Source organism: Atractosteus spatula, chromosome 14, assembly GCF_055471065.1.
Source record: "Atractosteus spatula isolate fAtrSpa1 chromosome 14, fAtrSpa1.hap1, whole genome shotgun sequence".
Lineage (NCBI taxonomy): Eukaryota > Metazoa > Chordata > Actinopteri > Semionotiformes > Lepisosteidae > Atractosteus > Atractosteus spatula.
In genome coordinates this window covers 13,836,663-13,862,556 of record NC_142719.1, presented here as the reverse complement: position 1 = coordinate 13,862,556, position 25,894 = coordinate 13,836,663, and the positions used below count along the sequence as shown (strand labels likewise).

Genomic DNA, 25,894 nt, shown 5'->3' with positions numbered 1-25,894 from the left:
GCAGTTACACTCTAACAAACTGCGATGATTGAAACACTGCAGTATCACGCTACTCTAATGCACTACACTGGCACACAACAGCACAGTGACACACTGCAGTGACACTACACTAACGCACTAAAGTGACACGCAACACTACAATGACACACAACAACACAGTGACACCCTGTGGTGACACACTGACTGACCAGGAAGCTGGGGTTACGAGCACATCCTCTCAAGGTTTGAACTGGATGCTCTGGACATTCCCCTTCTTCAGAACCACAGGGACTGATCCACTCAGGACACACTGGACACAGCGAGCCTGTCTGTGGACACTGACCTTCTTCAGAACCACAGGGACTGATCCACTCAGGACACACTGGACACAGCGAGCCTGTCTGTGGACACTGACCTTCTTCAGAACCACAGGGACTGACCGCAGCCGAGACACACTGGACACAGTGAGCCTGTCTGTGGACACTGACCTTCTTCAGAACCACAGGGACTGACCACAGCCGAGACACACTGGACACAGTGAGCCTGTCTGTGGACACTGACCTTCTTCAGAACCACAGGGACTGACCACAGCTGAGACACACTGGACACTGGACACAGTGATCCTGTCTGTGGACACTGACCTTCTTCAGAACCACAGGGACTGATCCACTCAGGACACACCGGACACAGCGAGCCTGTCTGTGGACACTGACCTTCTTCAGAACCACAGGGACTGATCCACTCAGGACACACTGGACACAGCGAGCCTGTCTGTGGACACTGACCTTCTTCAGAACCACAGGGACTGACCACAGCTGAGACACACTGGACACTGGACACAGTGATCCTGTCTGTGGACACTGACCTTCTTCAGAACCACAGGGACTGACCACAGCCGAGACACTCTGGACACTGGACACAGTGAGCCTGTCTGTGGACACTGACCTTCTTCAGAACCACAGGGACTGATCCACTCAGGACACACTGGACACAGCGAGCCTTTCTGTGGACACTGACCTTCTTCAGAACCGCAGGGACTGATCCACTCAGGACACACTGGACACAGCGAGCCTGTCTGTGGATACTGACCTTCTTCAGAACCACAGGGACTGATCCACTCAGGACACACTGGACACAGCGAGCCTGTCTGTGGACACTGACCTTCTTCAGAACCGCAGGGACTGACCACAGCCGAGACACACTGGACACAGCGAGCCTGTCTGTGGACACTGACCTTCTTCAGAACCACAGGGACTGATCCACTCAGGACACACTGGACACTGGACACAGCGAGCCTGTCTGTGGACACAGACCTTCTTTATGCACCTTTAATTAAATTCAAAAAACTTTCCAAGGTGTTTGAAAAGAACAGCCCGTCTCTATGTAAAGTGGTCCCTTTTACCTTTTATTACCATTATTTTTTAATAATAATAACACAACTTCACAACTCCGAGCAAATGACATCCTCGGGGCTGCTGGAGCCCAGACACCAGCTGCGTCGCCGACACGGGTGGTGCCGTCGCGTGCGGCTTGTGTGTGTGTGTGTGGGGTGGGGGCACGCGGGCCCGGGCCCGTGCGGGGAGGCGTTTCCACGCGGAGGCGGCCGTGCGGTCCTGCGATCGGTGGCTCTGCGCTCGGCTCCCCCTGGGAGAGTGTTTGCCCTCGATAACTCTGCGCTCGGCGGCTCGCCTGTGCTCACAATGAATGGCTGCCTGTAGCGAGAGAGAGAGAGAGAAAGCCTCTGACTCCTCCATTGAAACACTTTCCAACAGCTTACAGTGAGGGGGTGAGTTTTTCCCGGCGCCACGCCGCTCGATCGGGGTCGCTGAGGGCAGGGGGGCCCGTGGGGCGGGTGTGGGCAGCCCGCCCGACCCCGGCGGCTCGCCCTTGGGGGGGAAATCGGTGCTCTTCGGAGCGGTTTTGGGGGGTTATTGTTTTTGGGAAGGTGTGCGATGGGGGATGGGCTGGCAGGAACGGCACCAGCCAAACTTTAACCACTTCAGTGGCGAAAAACACAGCCCGCTGCTCCGGGCCGGCGGCTCCGGCGCGATCGTGCAACTTTGTCGTCGGGAGCAGCTCGCACCCGCCGCCGTGTGCCCCGGGCGGCCGGGGGAGAGAAAGTGGAGAGCCCGGGCGAGGATCGGGAGGCTGGCACTGCGCGCATCCCGGAGTGGCGACAAGTGGTTAAAAGTCGTGTCTTGGCTAGCGGCGGCTCACCTCCCTCCCCTCTCCCCGTTCTGCTCTCGTCTGGCTCGTCCCCGGTAGCTCCGTCTGTCCCGAGCTGACCTGTTGATGTCTGGGAGGATGGCGGGTCTGATTTATTTTTAGGGGTGGTGGGGGGGGCGGGGGGTGCGTGTGTGGATGCAGGTAAACTGCCCCCCCCCCCAAACCCACCCCGATCTGAGCCCCCCCCCCCACACACACACACACACCACCACTACCACCACTGCCGCCGCAAAAACACACACACACCTCCCCCACCTCACCACCTTAGCCCCCCCTCGCAAACAAAAGCCGGGGCGATCTCTGTGCCAGCCGCTGCAGCCGGAGCCGAGCGCCGTCGGTCCGTCCCGCCGCTCTAGGCCCGAGGAGGCGGCGCTCGGCGCTGGCACACACACCGGCCGACTGCGGCTGCCTCTCGCCTCTCGGCCCCGGCCGGGGCTCGGCCAGGGCGACACGGCTGGCTGGGGGTCGGTTTTTTTTGTTTTGTTCCGCGGCTTCCCTGCCCACCACCTCGGCCGGGCTGAGAGGCTGGCACTCGGCGGCTCTGCCCGACTGCCGCCGCGACCGGCCCCGGCCCCGGGACCCGCTCCCGGGGTGGAACTGCGCTTCGCCCGTCCTTCCTCCCGATGCCCCGTTTTCTCGCCTCTTTTCCGGTTTCTGCTCCCCGATTTAAAAAAATTAAATAAAATAAAAATGAAAAGATCGCATCGCCGTGTCGCTACTGCAGAACCAGCCTGTCCCACGATTCTCCACGCGTGACAGCACGGCGGTACGGGCGGGCTCGGGCTGTTTCACTCGGTCGTGCGGGAGCGGAGCCCATGAAGACGGGGCGGGCGTGTTTTGAACCGAGGATCGGACACGGGGTCCGACGAGCTAAGATCGCTCAAATTAGGGCAAACGGAACAGGCTTCACGTGAACCAGGAAATGAGCAGGTCTGCGGTGAAGGAGACGTTTTTCTGAGGGGTGAAGCTGGCAGGCGGCTGGGGTAGGTTACTGTGAGAGAGGGTGGACGGCCAGCCCGACTCCCCGAGCGACAGGCAGGCCCGGACACACACAGGTGGTACCGACTCTCTCAGCTGTCCAGGACGCCTTGAGAATACTCTGTATACCACCCACATCCTGGAGAAAACTCAGTTTCCAGGAACTTCGACACGAATCGAAATGAGTCGGTTGTTATTTCACGGACGTGGTTCTTACTGTAGATAAATGCTGATATGAGAAATAGGTCTGAACAGCTCGGGGTCAGCTTGATTTTGGGGAGTGCAAGTGAAGTCGCTGTATGACCTGACATGACCTTGTTCCACTTTCTCCGTCTTCTCCTAAATGTCATCTCCTTTTCAGTTTTTCTCAGACCTTTTCTGTCTCCCACCCTCTCTGGGCCTGTCTGTCTGTATCTGTCTGTCTCTCTCACTTCCCCAGTGTCTGGGGCTGTCTGTCTGTATCTGTCTGTCTCTCTCTCACTTCCCCAGTGTCTGGGGCTGTCTGTCTGTATCTGTGTCTCTCTCCCCCAGTGTCTGGGGCTGTCTGTCTGTATCTGTCTGTCTCTCTCCCCCCCAGTGTCTGGGGCTGTCTGTCTGTATCTGTGTCTCTCTCCCCCAGTGTCTGGGGCTGTCTGTCTGGTGCTGTCAGTCTGTCTCTCCCCCCCAGTGTCTGGGTCTGTCTGTCTGTATCTGTCTCTCTCCCCCCCCCAGTGTCTGGGGCTGTCTGTCTGTATCTGTCTCTCTCCCCCCCCAGTGTCTGGGGCTGTCTGTCTGTATCTGTCTCTCTCCCCCCCCAGTGTCTGGGGCTGTCTGTCTGTATCTGTCTCTCTCCCCCCCCAGTGTCTGGGGCTGTCTGTCTGTATCTGTCTCTCTCCCCCCCCCAGTGTCTGGGGCTGTCTGTCTGTATCTGTCTCTCTCCCCCCCAGTGTCTGGGGCTGTCTGTCTGTATCTGTCTCTCTCCCCCCCCCAGTGTCTGGGGCTGTCTGTCTGTATCTGTCTCTCTCCCCCCCCAGTGTCTGGGGATGTCTGTCTGCATCTGTCTCTCTCCCCCCCCAGTGTCTGGGGCTGTCTGTCTGTATCTGTCTGTCTCTCTCTCTCTGTTCCCCAGTGTCTGGGGCTGTCTGTCTGGTGCTGTCAGTCTGTCTCTCTCTCCCGGTGCCTGGGGCTGTCTGTCTGTATCTGTCTCTCTCCCCCCCCCCCCAGTGTCTGGGGCTGTCTGTCTGTATCTGTCTCTCCCCCCCCCCCCCAGTGTCTGGGGCTGTCTGTCTGTATCTGTCTGTCTATATCTCTCTCTCCCGGTGCCTGGGGCTGTGTGTATCTGTGTGTATCTGTCTGTATCTCTCTATCTCTCTCCCGGTGCCTGGGGCTGTCTGTCTGTATCTGTCTCTCTCTCTCCCTCCCAGTGTCTGGGGCTCTCTGTCTCTATCTGTCTTTCTCTCCCCTCCCAGTGTCTGGGGCTGTCTGTCTCTATCTGTCTTTCTCTCCCCCCCCAGTGTTTGGGGCTGTCTGTCTCTATCTGTCTTTCTCTCCCCTCCCAGGGTCTGGGGCTGTCTGTCTGTATCTGTCTCTCTCCCCCCCCCAGTGTCTGGGGCTGTCTGTCTGTATCTGTCTCTCTCTCTCCCCCAGTGCCTGCGGCTGTCTGTATCTGTCTGTCTGTCTCTCTTCCAGTGCCCGGGGCTGTCTGTCTGTATATGTCTGTCTGTCTCTCTTCCAGTGCCCGGGGCTGTCTGTCTGTATATGTCTGTCTGTCTCTCTTCCAGTGCCCGGTGCTGTCTGTCTGTCTCTCTTCCAGTGCCTGGGGCTGTCTGTCTGTACAAATTGAATTGACTCAAATATTTAAATCTTCTAAAGAAAGGAACACTTTGTCACTGTGTGTCAGTGGTGGGGATGGACTGAGGTACATGGTTATCTCACACAGTAGCCCAACTTTCCTGCTCTGCTGCTGTTATACTTGAACATTAACAGAATTAATTTGGTGAATCAGTGTGTCCAGTATTGCTTAACTGCACTAGAGCCGTGAAAGTGGTTTAGTTTCACTTCACCAAGTAACTGTAAAAATGCCAGCTGGCTGTAGGTCTGTGTTTGAGGCCCAGTGTGCGCTGGAGGTCAGAGGTCAGTCTGGGGCCAGTGCATGTTGGGAAATGCACGCCGGGTCAGAGTACTAATTGAAAATACTGGATATTCCAGGTGATTTTGCAGAGGGCTACTCTGGATTGTTGACAACACTAGAAATATAAAGGATACAAAGATCAGCCATTAATGATGCACATGAAGAGTATTTTACATGATTGTAGTTTCGGAAGTGTGGCTGGATTTTATTATAAGATAAAAAAATGTAAAACAAATTGCACTCCAGTTATATTGATTGCTCTCACATGTAATCAGGATCATGTGTTTAAATAATTTTCACTGAGCGCAAGGTGAATTTATTCACAGTCTTACTTGAACACCATGTGTTAAATTAAGGTTTACGTAATATTTTAACGAACTGATTAAGTGTTGTGAAAGCTTTGTACTTCATTTGGTGAAAAGTAACCTCTCTCTCAGCACAGTGTTAATGTACTGTAGTGTCCAGTCAGTGTGTCTGTATGAACCCCTCTCTCTCAGTGCAGTGTTAATGTACTGTAGTGTCCAGTCAGTCAGTGTGTCTGTATGAACCCCTCTCTCTCAGTGCAGTGTTAATGTACTGTAGTGTCCAGTCAGTCAGTGTGTCTGTATGAACCCCTCTCTCTCAGTGCAGTGTTAATGTACTGTAGTGTCCAGTCAGTGTGTCTGTATGAACCCCTCTCTCTCAGTGCAGTGTTAATGTACTGTAGTGTCCAGTCAGTCAGTGTGTCTGTATGAACCCCTCTCTCTCAGTGCAGTGTTAATGTACTGTAGTGTCCAGTCAGTGTGTCTGTATGAACCCCTCTCTCTCTCTGTGTTTGCAGACACTGTGGTGTTGGGCGTAGCGCCATGGCTCAGACGCTGCAGATGGCGATTCCCAACTTCGGCAACAACATCCTGGAGTGTCTGAATGAGCAGCGGCTGCAGGGGCTGTACTGCGACGTGTCCGTGGTGGTGAAGGGGCACTCCTTCAAGGCCCACCGGGCGGTGCTGGCGGCCAGCAGCTCCTACTTCCGGGACCTCTTCAACACAGGGGGCAAGAGTTCGGTGGTGGAGCTGCCCTCGGCCGTGCAGCCCCAGAGCTTCCAGCAGATCCTGGCCTTCTGCTACACCGGCCGGCTCAGCATGAACGTGGGCGACCAGTTCCTGCTCATGTACACGGCCGGCTTCCTGCAGATCCAGCAGATCATGGAGAAGGGCACCGAGTTCTTCCTCAAGGTCAGCTCCCCCAGCTGCGACTCGCAGGGCCTGCACGCCGAGGAGACGCCCCCCTCCGAGCCCCAGAGCCCCGTCACCCAGACCTCGGCGGGCGGTGGCGGAGGGGGGGGCGGCGGCGCGGCGGCCGGGGGGGGCGCCGCGGCCGGCCGGCCCTCCCCCTGCCTCACGGCCCTGCCCCTGGTGTCCCGCGTCAAGATGGAGCAGCAGGAGGCCTCGTCCTACTCGGTGGTCTGCACCCCCGTGGCCAAGCGGCTGTGGGAGGGGGGCAACCGCGAGGCCGGCGGGGGCTCGGGCGGGGGGGGCGGGGGGGGCATGAGGAAGGCGGCCCGCTTCTCCCAGGATGCGGGCCGGGGCGGCGCCATCCAGACCCAGGGGGCGGCCGGCGGTGGGGGACAGGGGGGGGGCGGCGGCGGCCACGCGGGGGGCAACACCAGCTCCTCCACCACCACCACCACCACCACCACCACCCCCAACAACAACAGCAACAACAGCGCCTCCGAGGGCACCAGCCCCGGCACGCTGAGCGCCTACACCAGCGACTCCCCCAACTCCTACCACGACGAGGATGAGGAGGAGGAGGGCGGCGAGGAGGGCACGGAGGAGCAGTACCGGCAGATCTGCAACATGTACACCATGTACAGCATGCTGAACGTGGGCCCCGCAGGTGAGACAGGAGAGGAGAGGGAGAGGGGGAGAGGGGGCGCTCACGCTGGGCTCGCGGGGCCTGACTGTCGCCTCCTGTCTCCCTGCGCTCAGCTGGTGAGCGGGTGGACGCTCTGCCGGACCACCTGACGTCTGACACCCGGAATCGGATGCGCGTGCGGCAGGACCTGGCTTCGCTGCCCGCTGAGCTCATCACACAGATCGGCAACCGCTGCCACCCCAAACTTTATGAGGAGGGGGACCCTGCTGAGAAACTGGAGCTCGTCACAGGTCAGACACACCTATAAGCTACAGTCCCAGTGCAGTAGAACAGTGCTGTTACAATAGGGGCTACAGTCCCAGTGCAGTAGAACAGTGCTGTTACAATAGGGGCTACAGTCCCAGTGCAGTAGAACAGTCCTGTTACAATAGGGGCTACAGTCCCAGTGCAGTAGAACAGTCCTGTTACAATAGGAGCTACAGTCCCAGTGCAGTAGAACAGTCCTGTTACAATAGGGGCTACAGTCCCAGTGCAGTAGAACAGTGCTGTTACAATAGGGGCTACAGTCCCAGTGCAGTAGAACAGTCATGTTACAATAGGAGCTACAGTCCCAGTGCAGTAGAACAGTCCTGTTACAATAGGAGCTACACTCCCAGTGCAGTAGAACAGTCCTGTTACAATAGGAGCTACAGTCCCAGTGCAGTAGAACAGTCCTGTTACAATAGGAGCTACAGTCCCAGTGCAGTAGAACAGTCCTGTTACAATAGGAGCTACAGTCCCAGTGCAGTAGGACAGTCCTGTTACAATAGGGGCTACAGTCCCAGTGCAGTAGAACAGTCCTGTTACAATAGGAGCTACAGTCCCAGTGCAGTAGAACAGTCCTGTTACAATAGGGGCTACAGTCCCAGTGCAGTAGGACAGTCCTGTTACAATAGGGGCTACAGTCCCAGTGCAGTAGAACAGTCCTGTTACAATAGGAGCTACAGTCCCAGTGCAGTAGAACAGTCCCGTTACAATAGGAGCTACAGTCCCAGTACAGTAGAACAGTGCTGTTACAATAGGGGCTACAGTCCCAGTGCAGTAGAACAGTCCTGTTACAATAGGGGCTACAGTCCCAGTGCAGTAGAACAGTCCTGTTACAATAGGGGCTACAGTCCCAGTGCAGTAGAACGGTCCTGTTACAATAGGAGCTACAGTCCCAGTGCAGTAGGACAGTCCTGTTACAATAGGGGCTACACTCCCAGTGCAGTAGAACAGTCCTGTTACAATAGGGGCTACAGTCCCAGTGCAGTAGAACAGTGCTGTTACAATAGGGGCTACAGTCCCAGTGCAGTAGAACAGTGCTGTTACAATAGGGGCTACAGTCCCAGTGCAGTAGAACAGTCCTGTTACAATAGGAGCTACAGTCCCAGTGCAGTAGAACAGTCCTGTTACAATAGGGGCTACATGGGCTAGAAAGCTTTGCGTCACTCCCGGATGATCCACAGTTCCCAGGTATTAATTATTATTATGATTATATAGCGCTTTTCTGGACACTCCACTCAAAGCACTTTACTGGTAATGGGGACTCCCCTCCACCACCAGTGTGCTCACCACACACCAGCTCTCAGTGGGGAGGAGAACAGAGTGATGAGGCCAACTATAGATGGGGATTATTAGGAGGCCAAGATCGGGGGGAAATTAGGCCAGGACACCAGGGTAACACCCCTAATCTTTTCAAGAAACACCCTGGGATTTCTAATGACCACAGTCATTTTTTTACAGTATATTGTCCCCGTCCCTATGCTGGAGTATTAGGACCCACACAGACAGTAGGGTGAGCGCCCCCTGCTGGCCCCACTAACACCTCTTCCAGCAGGTACTGGCCAGACTCACACCTGCTGAGCTCCAGTGGGTTTCCAGTTGTGAGCTGTGTGTTGATCCCTGCTTCTTGGTGCTGCAGGAACCAGCGTGTTCATCACCCGGGCCCAGCTGATGAACTGCCACGTCAGCGCAGGCACGCGGCACAAGGTGCTGCTGCGGAGACTGCTGGCCTCCTTCTTCGACAGGTGAGCTCCTTCAGCTGCAGTCACGGAGACGGCTCGCCAGGCGACTGTAGCCATTGTAACTGCTCGACAAGCACAGAGATGGCTCGACAGGCGTCCGCAGTCACAGTGACGGCTCGCCAGGCGACTATAGCCATTGTAACTGCTCGACAAGCACAGAGACGGCTCGCCAGGTGTCCGCGGTCACGGTGACGGCTCGCCAGGCGACTGTAGCCATTGTAACTGCTCGACAAGCACAGAGATGGTTTGACAGGCGTCCGCTGTCACGGTGACGGCTCGCCAGGCGACTGTAGCCATTGTAACTGCTCGACAAGCACAGAGATGGCTCGACAGGCGTCCGCGGTCACGGTGACGGCTCAGGAGGCGACTGTAACCATTGTAACTGCTCGACAAGCACAGAGATGGCTCGACAGACGTCCGCAGTCACGGTGACGGCTCGCCAGGCGACTGTAGCCATTGTAACTGCTCGACAAGCACAGAGATGGCTCGACAGGCGTCCGCAGTCACAGTGACGGCTCGACAGGCGACTGTAGCCAGGCGTCCGCAGTCACGGTGACGGCTCGCCAGGCGACTGTAGCCATTGTAACTGCTCGACAAGCACAGAGATGGCTCGACAGGCGTCCGCGGTCACGGTGACGGCTCGACAGGCGACTGTAGCCATTGTAACTGCTCGACAAGCACAGAGACGGCTCGCCAGGCGTCCGCAGTCATGGTGACGGCTTGGCAGGCGACTGTAGCCATTGTAACTGCTCGACAAGCACAGAGATGGCTCGACAGACGTCCGCAGTCACAGTGACGGCTCGCCAGGCGACTGTAGCCATTGTAACTGCTCGACAAGCACAGAGATGGCTCGACAGGTGTCCGCGGTCACGGTGACGGCTCGACAGGCGACTGTAGCCATTGTAACTGCTCGACAAGCACAGAGATGGTTTGACAGGCGTCCGCGGTCACGGTGACGGCTCGACAGGCGACTGTATCCATTGTAACTGCTCGACAAGCACAGAGATGGCTCGACAGGCGTCCGCAGTCACAGTGACGGCTCGACAGGCAACTGTAGCCAGGCGTCCGCAGTCACGGTGACGGCTTGCCAGGCGACTGTAGCCATTGTAACTGCTCGACAAGCACAGAGATGGCTCGACAGGTGTCCGCGGTCATGGTGACGGCTCGACAGGCGACTGTAGCCATTGTAACTGCTCGACAAGCACAGAGATGGTTTGACAGGCGTCCGCGGTCACGGTGACGGCTCGCCAGGCGACTGTAGCCATTGTAACTGCTCGACAAGCACAGAGATGGTTTGACAGGCGTCCGCGGTCACGGTGACGGCTCGACAGGCGACTGTAGCCATTGTAACTGCTCGACAAGCACAGAGATGGCTCGACAGGCGTCCGCAGTCACAGTGACGGCTCGACAGGCAACTGTAGCCAGGCGTCCGCAGTCACGGTGACGGCTTGCCAGGCGACTGTAGCCATTGTAACTGCTCGACAAGCACAGAGATGGCTCGACAGGTGTCCGCGGTCATGGTGACGGCTCGACAGGCGACTGTAGCCATTGTAACTGCTCGACAAGCACAGAGATGGTTTGACAGGCGTCCGCGGTCACGGTGACGGCTCGCCAGGCGACTGTAGCCATTGTAACTGCTCGACAAGCACAGAGATGGCTCGACAGGCGTCCGCGGTCACGGTGATGGCTCGCCAGGCGACTGTAGCCATTGTAACTGCTCGACAAGCACAGAGACGGCTCGACAGGCGACAGGCGACGGACTCTGGAAGAATTTTGTTTCATGTGATATGATCATCATGTGTGTTGCATGCTGTGTTGTTGCTCTGTGATGGCTTTCCAGGCTTGATTTTGAACCCCTGTCCCCACAGGAACACTCTGGCCAACAGCTGTGGGACCGGGATCCGCTCGTCCACCAACGACCCGAGCCGCAAGCCGCTGGACAGCCGCGTGCTGCATGCGGTCAAGTGTGAGTGACTCGTGTTTACACCGATCGACAGGCAGACCTGGCCCTGCTAGCAATAGCCAACTAGTTACAGCAGGGGGCACTGTTTCTTCCTGAAGCCCCACATATCAGTGGAAATGAGTTAAGAGAGCGTTGGGGCCCTGGGTTCAGGAGCTTGTCCTCCTCGTAATCGCTTCAGTTTCCTCCCGCAGTCCAAACACATGCGGGCGGCTTAAGGGGCTTCTGGGAAAACAGGCCCGGGTGAGTGTGTGTGTCTGTGTGTGTGCGTGCCCTGCGACAGAGTGGTGCCCCGTCCAGGGTGTACCCTGCCTTGTGCCCGTTGCATGCTGGGCTAGACTCGGCTCCGCCAAGACCCCGAGTTGGAAGAAGCGGTCAGAAACGCCTGGTCTTCAGTCAGAGGGGGCGGTCTGGGTAGGCTTTTCTCACTGCGACTCCTCCTGTCTCGCCAGTCTACTGCCAGAACTTCGCCCCCAGCTTCAAGGAGAGCGAGATGAACGCCATCGCGGCGGACATGTGCACCAACGCGCGGCGCGTCGTGCGGAAGAGCTGGATCCCCAAGCTGAAGATGCTGATGGCGGAGGGCGAGCCGTACCCCAACTTCCTGCCGGACAGCGTGAAGATGGAGGCGGACGGGCTGGGCGCGGAGCACGGCTTTGAGGGGGGCGGCCTGGAGGCCGCGGCCTCCAGCGAGGCGGGCGGCTCCAGCGAGGCCCTGCAGGGGGGGGCCGGAGACAGCAGCACTTTGTTTTAGTAAGTGACCCCCCCCCCCACCCCCCCGCCAACTCCAGGTGTCACCCACAGTTCAGCTCTGGAAGAGTTGGGGGGGGGCGAATCGAGAGGCAGGGGGTTATGGGAAAGGGGGTAGCGGCGGTACAGCAAACGAGAGGTTAATGCACCCTTTCAGCGCAAGAAAGGCCCCTTGCCCACCTCATCTGCTCTTAAGTTTGCTTTTAATTTAAACTCCTGGTCCGGGCCGGTCGGGTCCGGTCCGCCTACCCTGGGGAAGAGCTGCGATCACGGCCTGCGATTCGAATCCAGACCTCTTCTCCGAGTCGAAGAAACACATTCCCCACTCGAGGCCAGGGAGAGTGCGGGGGAGTCTGCACGTTGCTCTGAAACACTGTCCTGATTCTTGAATGTATTTGACGGCAGTATTGGCTGCGCTGGCCAGCCGCCCTGACGTGACGGGCGGATTCCTGTCCGTCAGTCTGCGTCACGGCCGTTCCAGTCACCCCCCCACTCGCCCCTCCTCTGAATTCTGGGTGGCACGTTCTGACCAGAACATTGACCATTTCTCTTCTTTTAATTACTTTGTTGTTTTTTTTTTCTTCTTTTATACAAAATTGTGTTTTGGGCTTAATTCTCTTGTGCGTAAGCACCATGCCAAGAACCTGGAGACAGAGGAGCAAGTTACTGAAGACACGGGGAGAGAGAAAAGACTGTCGGATATTTTTTAGAATATATATATAATTATATACCTGCGCCTCCGTGCGTGCGTATATAGAGAGAAAGAGAGGGATTGTTTTAAAATCTCGTTTTCAGACTGAATTGTTTGTGAAGGTAATTCCCACTAAAGTTTATGAGAAAATGACGAAAAAAGAATATTTTTGCATTTGCAGATCTATCCAAATGTTCCTTTTTGTTTGTGTGTCCCGTGGCGTGTCTGTTTCTGCCCCAGGCTCACTGGGCAGCAGCTGCTTTTAGTTCAGAACAGGCCCTCTGCCCCGCCGGCCTACCCCCCCCCCCTCAGGGTTTGGGGGTGCGGGGGTGTCTCACGGGGCATGGCCAGGATGTGGGCGCGCGCGCGCGCGGGGGTCGGGGTGCCACACACCAGCACGAGCCCGACGTGCAGGAGGGGCTGAGAGGTCAGAGGTCAGAGGGCAGCTGGAATCAGGGAGGGGGTGGAGTACAGTGGGGGAAATACTTGGGTGTTCGAGAGACGTTCTCTTACTGCAGTTTCAGAGGAGCGACAGTCATTTTCCCCCTGCGGGGTCAAGCGGCTCTGCTGAAAGGCAGCCTTGGCTCTGAAGGCCGATAGAAGGAGGGGGTCGCGCTTGTAGGAAACTCGTTCAACCCTGCGAGAAAAACGAGTTTGCTCTCCTTGAGAAATTCCGAAGTTAAAAAAGCAGTTGCACTAGAGCTGGCGCCCCCTTGTGGCTGGGAGGTACAATCACAGCGCTACCGATGGCCTGGTGCTGGCCCCCTGGCCTCGACTGGGGCAGCGTGTCTCTGGGTTGTCGGGTAGCTGCCGTGCCGGGGGGGGCGGGGGGGGGGTGTCAGCAGCTGTGTCTGGGGTCCTCCCAGGTCCCAGCACCTGAGCTGGGGGAGGGGCTGTGGGTTCAGAGCTGCCAGCTGTCCGCTAGGCGCTAGGTAGACAACTTCCTCTGGTCCAGAGTGGAGAAAATTTGCACACTTTTAAAACGTGTTTCAATGCTGCCTTAATGAAAGAGTTTGTGCCTGGGAGTTGGAGAGACAGGAGCAGGTGTGGGAGTCTGTGGGTGTGTCTGTTGTCTGTTGGCAGTGCATGTGTTAGGCTCTGAGTGTGTGTACGGACACACAAACACAACTAATGACCGCAAGGAGAACAGTTTGAGAGAGACAAACCCGAGTGTGTGTGTAATGGCCTGACATCTGAGTGCCTGACTGGAGCTGTGTGTGTCCAGTGTGTGACTGGGGCTCTGTGTGTCCAGTGTGTGTGTGTCCAGTGTGTGTGTGTCCAGTGTGTGACTGGGGCTCTGTGTGGATGTGTGTGTGTGTCCAGTGTCTGACTGCTGAGGGCTCTGTGTGTGGACGTGTGTGTGTGTCCACTGTCTGACTGCTGAGGGCTCTGTGTGTGGACGTGTCTGACTGCTGAGGGTTTTGTGGAAGTGTGTGTGTCCACTGTCTGACTGCTGAGGGCTCTGTGTGTGGACGTGTGTGTGTGTCCACTGTCTGACTGCTGAGGGCTCTGTGTTTGGACGTGTCTGACAGCTGAGGGTTTTGTGGAAGTGTGTGTGTCCACTGTCTGACTGCTGAGGGCTCTGTGTGTGGACGTGTGTGTGTGTCCACTGTCTGACTGCTGAGGGCTCTGTGAGGACGTGTGTGTGTCCAGTGTCTGACTGGGGCTCTTTGAGGATGTGTGTTGTGTCAAGCAGGCCTGGGGTGAGTCTGTGGAGTCCTGTGAGGCTCTCTGCAGAGTCTGTGTTTATCTGCACCTTCTGTAAAGTGATTGTTCCATGTTTCAGAGGCTGGGCTTTCTTGGAATGTAAGCAGTGCCGTCTTTCTGAGTCAAAGTGATTCCTAATGTAAATATTAGTGAGACTGTCTTACTGATACTGTTTTTATTGTTGTTTTCTGTCAGAGAACTGTGTTAATTGAAAATGTAACAGATTGCCAAGAGTTTGACGCTGACTGTCAGGTGTGGAGCACTGGGCCCAGTCTGCGGTAGAGAGAGAGACAGGGCCTGTCAGGTGTGGAGCACAGGGCCCAGCCTGTAGCACAGAGAGAGAGAGACAGGGCCTGTCAAGTGTGGAGCACTGGGCCCAGCCTGTAGCACAGAGAGAGACAGGGCCTGTCAGGTGTGGAGCACTGGGCCAGTCTGCAGTAGAGAGAGACAGGGCCTGTTAGGTGTTGGGCACTGGGCCCATCCTGTAGCACAGAGAGAGAGACAGGGCCTCTCAGGTGTGGAACACTGGGCCAGTGTGCAGTAAAGAGAGAGAGACAGGGCCTGTCAGGTGTGGAGCACTGGGCCCAGCCTGTAGCACAGAGAGAGACAGGGCCTGTCAGGTGTGGCGCACTGGGCCAGTCTGCAGTAGAGAGAGAGTTAGAGAGAGAGACGGGGCCTGTCAGGTGTGGAGCACTGGGCCCAGCCTGTAATAAGAGTCTAGGCAGGACAGACACAGCTCAGACAGAACAGTGAGGGGATATTTTCTCGGTGTGATGTTCTTCTCAGTGTGTAACAGAGTGTTGGTGTAGGTTTCAAAGTGGCAGTTTGGTTTGTGATGTCTTTCTCCCTCCAGGGTAGAGGGACAAACTGCTGTTGCCTTACTGTCGCTCATCGGTGTCTGGTGGCTATCTCTGATGTGCCGTTGACAGATGCACACAGGAAGTGTGGAGCTGTGGGTGCTCAGCAGGGTCACAGCTCTGTGGGGAGATACTGGTCTCTGGAACAGCAGAGTGGGCGTCTCTTGTCTCTTCTTCCGGTTTTTATTTTTCCTTTTTCGAAGTACCGTAGTATTAGGCTGTAAAAAACATACTACTAATCCATGATTAACCAGTAGAGTTGCCCATAGCGAGGTGTGCAGTGGCGGGGAAGAGGACGGGATTGTGGACATGGCGGAGGGCAGTACAGGCCGCGGTCGGACTCCACCCGGTACGCACGAGCGAAGGTGGAGGTCTGTGACACCAGAGGGGTCCGCTCTGCCGCGACTCCAGTCCCAGCACCTTTCTGGGGGCGAGATCTCTCTGGCACGGGCCAGGCCTCGGCACATGGGCCCCCCGGGCCCCCCGGGCCCCCCGGGCCCTCGTCGGCCCTCCCCCTCTCCAGTCCCCTGCCGCTTTAGGGCTGAAAATCTTTTGCAAAGTTCCCACCCACCCAGGCCGGGGGGGGCGTGGGGTCTGTGTGCCTGGAGTGGGGGGCCCAAGCCCGCTGTCGCAGTGCACGGCCACCAGGGGGCGGGCGTGCACAGCCGGCCCCCGCCTGGCTGTGGCATCCCACCACGGCTCTGGGGCGTTCCGGGAGAGCTCTCCCCTTTCCCGTCATTCCAAGGGCCGTGCACGTTGTACCCCGGCCAGAGTCATTGTGCGATGAGGAGTTTTTCCGGCTTGTTGTTTCGGACTGAGTCGCAGGGCCGTCTGGGGGGGGGGGGGCGATGGCGGTGCTGGGAGCTGCAGGGAGACGAGAGGAGCTCTGTTCGCCCCCCCTTTGGTCCAGGAGCTCCTCTTCCTTGCCTCCAGCCCCCGGACGGCGGGAGGGGTTCGCTCAGCCAGAAGCAGGGTGTCTTGAGGGAAGGAGAGCGGGCGTTCCCCCGCTCCGTATCTGCTCTCCCCCAGGGGCCGAGCCCCTGCCCCTCCGAGCAGTGCAGCAGGGGCCAGCAGGTCCTTTCACTCTATATATACTGTATATTATACATAGAAGCACTAATGAAGTTTGATTGTTAGTTGTGCACTCACAGCATGAGGTATTAATCCAGAAGCGCTTTCCAGACCAACACAGTAGCCTCTACTGATGTCAAAGCCCCCCGCTGTGAATCCTGTAACGCCAGTGTTTATTCTGTGTTCAAAGTGCCAATAACTTTGTGAATTCCTAACTGTGACCCAATAATAAAGATAATTGCACATTAACTACTGTAAAAAAAAAATCTGAATATCTTAATAAAAAGTTTGTAACAAAAAAAAAACGGGGGGGTGTCCTGCTCTTTCTACCGTCGCTGCAGGGGCAGAGGGGTGTGGGAGAGGAGCGAGCCCGTTTCGCCCACTGCCGTGGTAAGGGCTGCTGGGGAAATGGAGCTGGAACAGGCTGTGGCCCGCAGGGCTTTCTCTGAATCCACTGGCTTGCCCAGGCACATCGAGAGCGGTCCAGCGCTCGAAGAGAAACAAGCCTTGCTGGGCTGAAGCCTCATGTCTGGACTCCTCCCTGTGTCACAGTACCGCTCGCGAAGTCACCCGTCCAAGCGCCTCCTGTCCGCAGGGGCCAGCCGCCGTCGAGAAAGAGCTTAAACGCACACGCGCAGACCCCTGTGCCACGAGGAACGGCAGAGTCGCGGCCCGCGGTACATCTGGCACGTGTCACGAGAGGGGATGTTTAGAATGCTGGAGTGAAGTGTGACCCCTGCAGAAAGCTGTACCCCCCAAAAGTACTCAACAGCCTCCCACACCACCCTTATGCAAACACACAGCACTTCAAAAACAACTGTACAGCTGTATTGACAAGATCAAGGTGTATTATAAAACAGTACTGTAATAAAAGATATTTTACAAGTATAAAACCGTAAATACATTTCTATTTTATGTAACGACACCCGCTTGTAAAGGTTTCTGACAGAGTGAGGTTCCTGGAGACCAGAAATCTTCTCTGCCTAGGGCACGGCAGAGTGCAGTACCATCAACACAGCCCAGGGCCCTCTGCAGAGCCGTGTCCCCTCAACACAGCCCAGGGCCCTCTGCAGAGCCGTGTCCCCTCAACACAGCCCAGGGCCCTCTGCAGAGCCGTGTCGCCTCAACACAGCCCAGGGCCCTCTGCAGAACCCAGGCCCATCAATCAGAAAGGCCCGCTAAACACCTGTCAGACAGCAGCACACAGCAGCCATCCACCCTCTTTTAAAAACGGGCCTGTCTGGACCCGCACTACATCAGCTGCAACAATACAATAACGGTGTATGAAGGGACTCGGGGCTCCTTCGTGTCCAGGCACTCGCCCCAGGAGATCTCCCCCAGGCCTGTGTTAATCACAGCACTTAATTAAACTCAATTGTCAGATCAGGCCATTTGCCCATACTCCCAAAGGGCCGGCCCAGATCCACAGAGCCCTTCGCAGGCAGGAGCGTGCAGGAAATGGGGCAGGGGAGTCCCGAGGATCTGCGGTGCTGCTCCATAAGGATTCGGGGAGGGGGTACCCCAACAGCATGGCGGCTGAGCTGGGTCCAGGACGAGGGAACCTGCCAGCTTACAGCTGTGGAACAGCAGCACTGCGGCTTCAGCTCTGTCAAGGCTCAAGGCTGTAAGGGGCTATAAAACATTCAAATTCACAGGTAACCTGCAGCTAGTTCAGCAAAGCACTGGGGGTAAGAGGACTCACCGCCGGGACTGGGCTGCATGGACCACCGCCTGAGAGGACAGGGTGGGGTGACCTGCTGGTACCTCTCCCGTCTCGTCCTGGAGACACTGGGGCTTCCCAAGGGGAGGGCAACAGGCTCGCTGGCAGCGAAAGAGTTAATCAGATGGATCACTCCAAACAGCACCTCGTTATTGATCCCACAACCCTCAGGGGATTCCGGGTCCAATCTGGGTACCCACAGAGTGGTCCAGCTGCAACAGACCATTCTACTTGTGCATGGGGTCAGTGACCCTTGACCCTCAACCCTCATCCAATGGCATCCTAAAAACAACAAAAAATCACTCCTGGTCTGGAAACAGAGAGAGAGAGCTGCTCCGCTCAAGGGCACACAGACGCAGAAGCGCCAAATCTAAAACCGTCTAAAGAAAGTCACTGATAGGACCCAGAGTCCCAGGGTGGAGGGAGAGATGGAGGAGGGGGTGAAGGAAAAGGAGCAGCCATCTTCTCAGCCTGTCCATCGCTGCCTGGTCTTGGGAGGGGGTGAGGAGGTCAGGGATCAAAGTGCGAAGATCAGGATGAGAACGATGACCACAGTCACCACCAGAACCCCAATAGCGCACCACTGTCGCGGGCCTGACAGACACAGGGACAGACAGGATACGGTGAGGGAGAGAGACAGACTCACAGACTCCGACTCGGTGACAGACAGGACACACTGAGTGAGAGAGACAGACTCACAGACTCCTACTCAGCCACAGACAGCACACACTCCAAGAGAGACACTCGCAGACTCTGACTCGGTGAAAGACAGGACACACTCTGAGAGAGACAGACTCACTGCTAGTCATGTGAGAGACTTTCTCCATCTTCTTCAGCACAGAGTCCATCCGGGAGCTGGTGTGATCCATTTCCTCAGCAAACTCACCCAGCATCCTGCAGAAACCACATGCTTCAGCTGTGCCTTGGCACACAGACTACAGCTTGCACAGACGCACACACATGGACTATAGCCCAAACACAGACTACAGCCTGCACAGACGCACACATGGACTATAGCCCAAACACACAGACTACAGCCTGCACACACATGGACTATAGCCCAAACACACACAGACTACAGCCTGCACAGACGCACACACATGGACTATAGCCCAAACACTCACAGACTACAGCCTGCACACACATGGACTATAGCCCAAACACACACAGACTACAGCCTGCACACACATGGACTACAGCCCAAACACACACAGACTACAGCCTGCACACACATGGACTACAGCCTGCACACACACGGACTACAGCCTGCACACACATGGACTATAGCCCAAACACACACGGACTACAGCCTGCACAGACGCACACACATGGACTATAGCCCAAACACTCACAGACTACAGCCTGCACAGACGCACACACAGACTACAAGCAGACACACACACAAGTGCATGCATGCAGCACACACAGACACATGCACAGACACGCACGCATGCACATGTACAGCCTTGTGCACATGGGTAGAAAGAAAGCCCAGGGCCCCGCGCTGCTGTCCTGTGGTGATGTCAGCTGCATTTCAATTACAGATTTTGGGAATTAAGCTTCTGCATCTTTAACTCTGCTGCACCCCAAATTGTGCAGAGGTGCCCTGTGCAGTGCCGCAGTAACCACCCCCAGCCACTGCACCCCCTACAGGACAGCTGCTGTCATGCCTCGCGACGCTGCCGCGGAGACTGTGCCGCTCGCTCACAGGGCCTGCTCCTCCAGCTCGTCCCCGAGCCGTCCAGACATGTCCTTCAGCACCCGGATGCTGCCGGACACCAGCTCCAGCTGCGTGTCCTGGTCCTGCATGATGAGCTGGGAGAGGGACAGGCAGTGAGCAGTGTGGCGCCGGAGGGCTGCCCTGGCCGCTGCCCCGCCCACGTGCCCACCTGCTGCTGTGCCTGCTGCTCCTCCAGGTAGAGGGAGTTTGCTGACACCAGGTATTGATCTGAATGAAGACCTCCCCGAGGACCAGGAACCCCCAGGAGAGCCTGAGAGAGAGGGGGGTTCATACAGACACACTGACTGACTGGACACTCCAGTACATTAACACTGCACTGAGAGAGAGGGGTTCATACAGACACACTGACTGGACACTCCAGTACATTAACACTGCACTGAGACAGAGGGGTTCATACAGACACACTGACTGACTGGACACTCCAGTACATTAACACTGCACTGAGAGAGAGGGGTTCATACAGACACACTGGACACTACAGTACATTAACACTGCACTGAGACAGAGGGGTTCATACAGACACACTGACTGACTGGACACTCCAGTACATTAACACTGCACTGAGGGAGATGGGTTCATACAGACACACTGACTGGACACTACAGTACATTAACACTGCACTGAAAGAGAGGGGTTCATACAGACACACTGACTGACTGGACACTACAGTACATTAACACTGCACTGAGAGAGAGGGGTTCATACAGACACACTGACTGACTGGACACTACAGTACATTAACACTGCACTGAGAGAGAGGGGTTCATACAGACACACTGACTGGACACTACAGTACATTAACACTAGTGTCTTTGGGACAGATGAGAAGGTCTGGGAGACAGCAAAGTACAGAGTGCGACAAAGTACAATGTGATGTAAGATGGCTCTCTCTGTCCTCACTGACCTGTCGACTCCTCCTCTCGGTCTGTGCCTGGGCTTCAGGGCTGGACAAGTGCTCCTTCATCTCCTGTAGGACAGACACAGAGTCACATACTGCTTGTGTGATACACACTGGACAGCCACTTAAAATACAGAGACACAGACAGACAGCACTCACACACAAGCACAGAGACACAGACAGACGGCACTCACACACAAGCAGAGACACAGACACACGGCACTGACACACAAGCAGACACAGACACACGGCACTCACACACAAGCACAGAGACACAGAGAGACGGCGCTCACACACAAGTTCAGAGACACAGAGACAGAGACAGACGGCACTCACACACAAGCACAGAGACACAGACAGACGGCACTCACACAGAGACACAGAGAGACGACGCTCACACACAGACACAGAGACACAGAGAGACGGCGCTCACACACAAGCACAGAGACACAGAGAGACGGCACTCACACACAAGCACAGAGACACAGAGACACAGAGACACAGAGACACAGAGACACAGACAGATGGCGCTCACACACAAGCACAGAGACAGAGACACAGACAGACGGCACTCACACACAAGCACAGAGACACAGACGGCACTCACACACAAGCACAGAGACACAGAGACAGACAGCACTCACACACAAGCACAGAGACACAGAGACAGACAGACGGCACTCACACACAAGCACAGAGACACAGACAGACAGCACTCACACACAAGCACAGAGACAGACAGACAGCGCTCACACACAAGCACAGAGACACAGACAGACGGCACTCACACACAAGCAGAGACACAGACACACGGCACTCACACACAAGCAGAGACACAGACAGACGGCGCTCACACACAAGCACAGAGACACAGAGACACAGAGACACAGCGCTCACACACAAGTACAGAGACACGTGGCACCTGCACAGCTTGTCGGGTCCTGTCAACAAAGTCTTTTCGGTCCTGAAGCTCTTGCTCCTCCAGGCGGAACTTGCTCGGGTTCGACTCCACGATGGCTGAGAGGCTAAGGACATGGGCTGGCCTGGAGAGAGGCACTGTGGCTGCCAGTCTCACACACACACACACACACACACACACACACACACACACACACACACAGTCCCAACTCTCCTCTGTCATTCTCTCCCTCCCTCCACCTCACTGGTACACAACACAGGTGACAAACAGGAGGAAGCCATTCTGCCCATCTAGCTCATTGGATACTCAGAAGCTAAATTGATCCATTTCTTGAAAGAATTGGCTTCATGTCCCCCTGTCTCCTCCTCTATTGTTCTCCCAATCTCTCCCCCCGCCCCTGTGTCTCCCTGTCTCTCTCTCTCCTCCCAATCTCTCCCCCCGCCCCTGTGTCTCCCTGTCTCTCTCTCTCCTCCCAATCTCTCCTCCCGCCCCTGTGTCTCCCTGTCTCTCTCCCTCCTCCCAATCTCTGCCCCCGCCCCTGTGTCTCCCTGTCTCTCTCCCTCCTCCCAATCTCTCCCCCTGCCCCTGTGTCTCCCTGTCTCTCTCCATTCTGCCCATCTAGCTCATTGGATACTCAGAAGCTAAATTGATCCATTTCTTGAAAGAATTGGCTTCATGTCCCCCTGTCTCCTCCTCTATTGTTCTCCCAATCTCTCCCCCCGCCCCTGTGTCTCCCTGTCTCTCTCTCTCCTCCCAATCTCTCCCCCCGCCCCTGTGTCTCCCTGTCTCTCTCCCTCCTCCCAATCTCTGCCCCCGCCCCTGTGTCTCCCTGTCTCTCTCCCTCCTCCCAATCTCTCCCCCTGCCCCTGTGTCTCCCTGTCTCTCTCTCTCCTCCCAATCTCTCCTCCTGCCCCTGTGTCTCCCTCTCCCACCTCCCAATCTCTCCCCCACCCCTGTGTCTCCCTGTCTCTCCCTCCTCCCAATCTCTCCCCCACCCCTGTATCTCCCTGTGTCTCCCTCCTCCCAATCTCTTCCCCACCCCTGTATCTCCCTGTGTCTCCCTCCTCCCAATCTCTCCCCCACCCCTGTATCTCCCTGTGTCTCCCTCCTCCCAATCTCTCCCCCTGCCCCTGTATCTCCCTGTGTCTCCCTCCTCCCAATCTCTCCCCCTGCCCCTGTGTCTCCCTGTCTCTCTCCCTCTCTCCTCCCAGTCTCTCCCTCTACCCCTTCCCCCCATTTCTCCCTGAGGATACAGATGGTCTCCTGCAGGTCCTCCAGGTCCCAGTCTATGCCCCTCAGGCTGTTCCTCAGCTCGTTGGCACTCCAGTCCATCTCATCCCGACTGACCAGCGCCTCCCCCTGGAGCAGCTCCGCCCAGCGTGCATACAGCCCCTGCGCCCGGGACAGGGCCTTCTGCACCTCCCTGACAGCACAGCAACACACCTTCAGTTACACTGCTGCACCCGGGACAGGGCCTTCTGCACCTCCCTGACAGCACAGCAACACACCTTCAGTTACACTGCTGCACCCGGGATAGGGCCTTCTGCACCTCCCTGACAGCACAGCAACACACCTTCAGTAACACTGCTGCACCCGGGACAGGGCCTTCTGCACCTCCCTGACAGCACAGCAACACACCTTCAGTAACACTGCTGCACCCGGGACAGGGCCTTCTGCACCTCCCTGACAGCACAGCAACACACCTTCAGTTACACTGCTGCACCCGGGACAGGGCCTTCTGCACCTCCCTGACAGCACAGCAACACACCTCCAGGTACACTGCTGCGCCCGGGACAGGGCCTTCTGCACCTCCCTGACAGCACAGCAACACACCTTCAGTAACACTGCTGCACCCGGGACAGGGCCTTCTGCACCTCCCTGACAGCACAGCAACACACCTTCAGTTACACTGCTGCACCCGGGACAGGGCCTTCTGCACCTCCCTGACAGCACAGCAACACACCTCCAGGTACACTGCTGCACCCGGGATAGGGCCTTCTGCACCTCCCTGACAGCACAGCAACACACCTTCAGTAACACTGCTGCGCCCGGGACAGGGCCTTCTGCACCTCCCTGACAGCACAGCAACACACCTTCAGTAACACTGCTGCACCCGGGACAGGGCCTTCTGCACCTCCCTGACAGCACAGCAACACACCTTCAGTTACACTGCTGCACCCGGGACAGGGCCTTCTGCACCTCCCTGACAGCACAGCAACACACCTTCAGTTACACTGCTGCACCCGGGACAGGGCCTTCTGCACCTCCCTGACAGCACAGCAACACACCTCCAGGTACACTGCTGCACCCGGGATAGGGCCTTCTGCACCTCCCTGACAGCACAGCAACACACCTTCAGTTACACTGCTGCACCCGGGACAGGGCCTTCTGCACCTCCCTGACAGCACAGCAACACACCTCCAGGTACACTGCTGCACCCGGGATAGGGCCTTCTGCACCTCCCTGACAGCACAGCAACACACCTCCAGGTACACTGCTGCACCCGGGATAGGGCCTTCTGCACCTCCCTGACAGCACAGCAACACACCTTCAGTTACACTGCTGCACCCGGGACAGGGCCTTCTGCACCTCCCTGACAGCACAGCAACACACCTCCAGGTACACTGCTGCACCCGGGATAGGGCCTTCTGCACCTCCCTGACAGCACAGCAACACACCTTCAGTTACACTGCTGCACCCGGGACAGGGCCTTCTGCACCTCCCTGACAGCACAGCAACACACCTTCAGTAACACTGCTGCGCCCGGGACAGGGCCTTCTGCACCTCCCTGACAGCACAGCAACACACCTTCAGTAACACTGCTGCACCCGGGACAGGGCCTTCTGCACCTCCCTGACAGCACAGCAACACACCTTCAGTTACACTGCTGCACCCGGGACAGGGCCTTCTGCACCTCCCTGACAGCACAGCAACACACCTTCAGTTACACTGCTGCACCCGGGATAGGGCCTTCTGCACCTCCCTGACAGCACAGCAACACACCTTCAGTAACACTGCTGCGCCCGGGACAGGGCCTTCTGCACCTCCCTGACAGCACAGCAACACACCTTCAGTTACACTGCTGCACCCGGGACAGGGCCTTCTGCACCTCCCTGACAGCACAGCAACACACCTCCAGGTACACTGCTGCACCCGGGACAGGGCCTTCTGCACCTCCCTGACAGCACAGCAACACACCTCCAGGTACACTCCTGCACCCGGGACAGGGCCTTCTGCACCTCCCTGACAGCACAGCAACACACCTTCAGTAACACTGCTGCGCCCGGGACAGGGCCTTCTGCACCTCCCTGACAGCACAGCAACACACCTCCAGGTACACTCCTGCACCCGGGATAGGGCCTTCTGCACCTCCCTGACAGCACAGTGACACACCTCCAGTTACACTCCTGCACCTCCCTGACAGCACAGCAACACACTCGCTGCCTACACCCTGACTCCCTGACACACTCGCTGCCTACACCCTGACTGCCTGACACACTCGCTGCCTACACTCTGACTGCCTGACACACTCGCTGCCTACACCCTGGCTGACCGGCGCGTCACAGACACGCTGATACACGACTGGGGCTCTCAACACCCCGCCTGCTCAGTTCGCTGAAACCCTAACTGTCCCGCCAGCGAGCGCCCCGTGTCTAGGAAAAATCCGTGTCATTACTGTTAGCTCCTACACTGTGTACGTAAACATTCATGTTTTACTCGTGTAAACTCACCCCTTCACCACGAAGAACGGGTCCTCCAGCGACATGTCGTCAGCGACAGTCCGAGAGACCCAGCATACACTTCCCTCCTCCAGCTCTTTCTCCCCCGCCACTCCTCCATCACATGACCAGGGCCAGCGCACTTCGCTCTTGTCACATGACGCGCTTAGAAGAATTCACCCCTGTCACATGACGGTGGCGCGATAATGATGGCTTCATATGAACCAAAACCATAATGACGTTAGGAATAGAGTGTCACACTTTCTTACACGCAGCTTAGCTCACTTAAAATATTTGCAAACCTGGCTAGCGGAGTCACATTTAATAAGTTTCCGCTCCAGGTCCAGGACCAGTTATTAGTTATTTGCAGCAGTATTAACACACAGGAGGGACAGGGCGCTCACGGCCGCTGCCTCGCCTCAGGCGCCTCCCATATTTGGGCAAAGGAAGCGGGCGCAGCCGGCGACAGCACCATATAAGGAGGCGAGAGCTGACGCTCCCTCCCCGCCCCGCCCCTTCCAGCTCGCTGCTGCTGAATTAGGTAAGCAGGGAAGTACGGCCGCCCCGCGTCACGGCTTTTCCACTGCGCGGGACCCGGGAGCCCGGAAGCGCCTTGTATGGGCGTGCGGGGGCGACGTCACCAAGGAAATACCCCCGGGGAATAAC

At 56.9% G+C, this 25,894-nt stretch overlaps 2 protein-coding genes across 4 annotated transcripts; one reads left to right on the top strand and one right to left on the bottom strand.

Moving 5' to 3' along the window:
• The first annotated feature begins 1,657 nt into the window (after positions 1 to 1,657).
• On the top strand, positions 1,658 to 16,536 carry LOC148820698 (nucleus accumbens-associated protein 1-like). 3 transcript variants are annotated; one of them, XM_088932750.1, is made up of 6 exons: positions 1,658 to 1,765; positions 6,114 to 7,171; positions 7,264 to 7,440; positions 9,093 to 9,198; positions 11,064 to 11,161; positions 11,608 to 16,536. In XM_088932750.1, the coding sequence occupies exons 2-6, from the start codon at positions 6,139 to 6,141 to the stop codon at positions 11,907 to 11,909; spliced, it is 1,716 nt and encodes a 571-aa protein (XP_088788876.1). In that variant the 5' UTR covers positions 1,658 to 1,765; positions 6,114 to 6,138; the 3' UTR covers positions 11,910 to 16,536. The 3 variants fall into 3 exon arrangements, with proteins under 3 accessions (XP_088788876.1, XP_088788875.1, XP_088788877.1); XM_088932749.1 differs by lacking the exon at positions 1,658 to 1,765 and adding an exon at positions 3,107 to 3,135; XM_088932751.1 differs by lacking the exon at positions 1,658 to 1,765 and adding an exon at positions 3,145 to 3,188.
• A 525-nt stretch (positions 16,537 to 17,061) lies between these two features.
• stx10 (syntaxin 10) lies at positions 17,062 to 25,354 on the bottom strand. Its single transcript, XM_088933050.1, has 8 exons — positions 25,241 to 25,354; positions 22,763 to 22,932; positions 21,513 to 21,607; positions 20,597 to 20,659; positions 19,841 to 19,942; positions 19,660 to 19,766; positions 18,751 to 18,845; positions 17,062 to 18,545 (listed from the first exon to the last, which is right to left on the bottom strand). Exons 1-8 carry the CDS (start codon positions 25,273 to 25,275, stop codon positions 18,469 to 18,471), a joined length of 744 nt encoding a protein of 247 aa, XP_088789176.1. The 5' UTR covers positions 25,276 to 25,354; the 3' UTR covers positions 17,062 to 18,468.
• Positions 25,355 to 25,894: the final 540 nt, after the last annotated feature.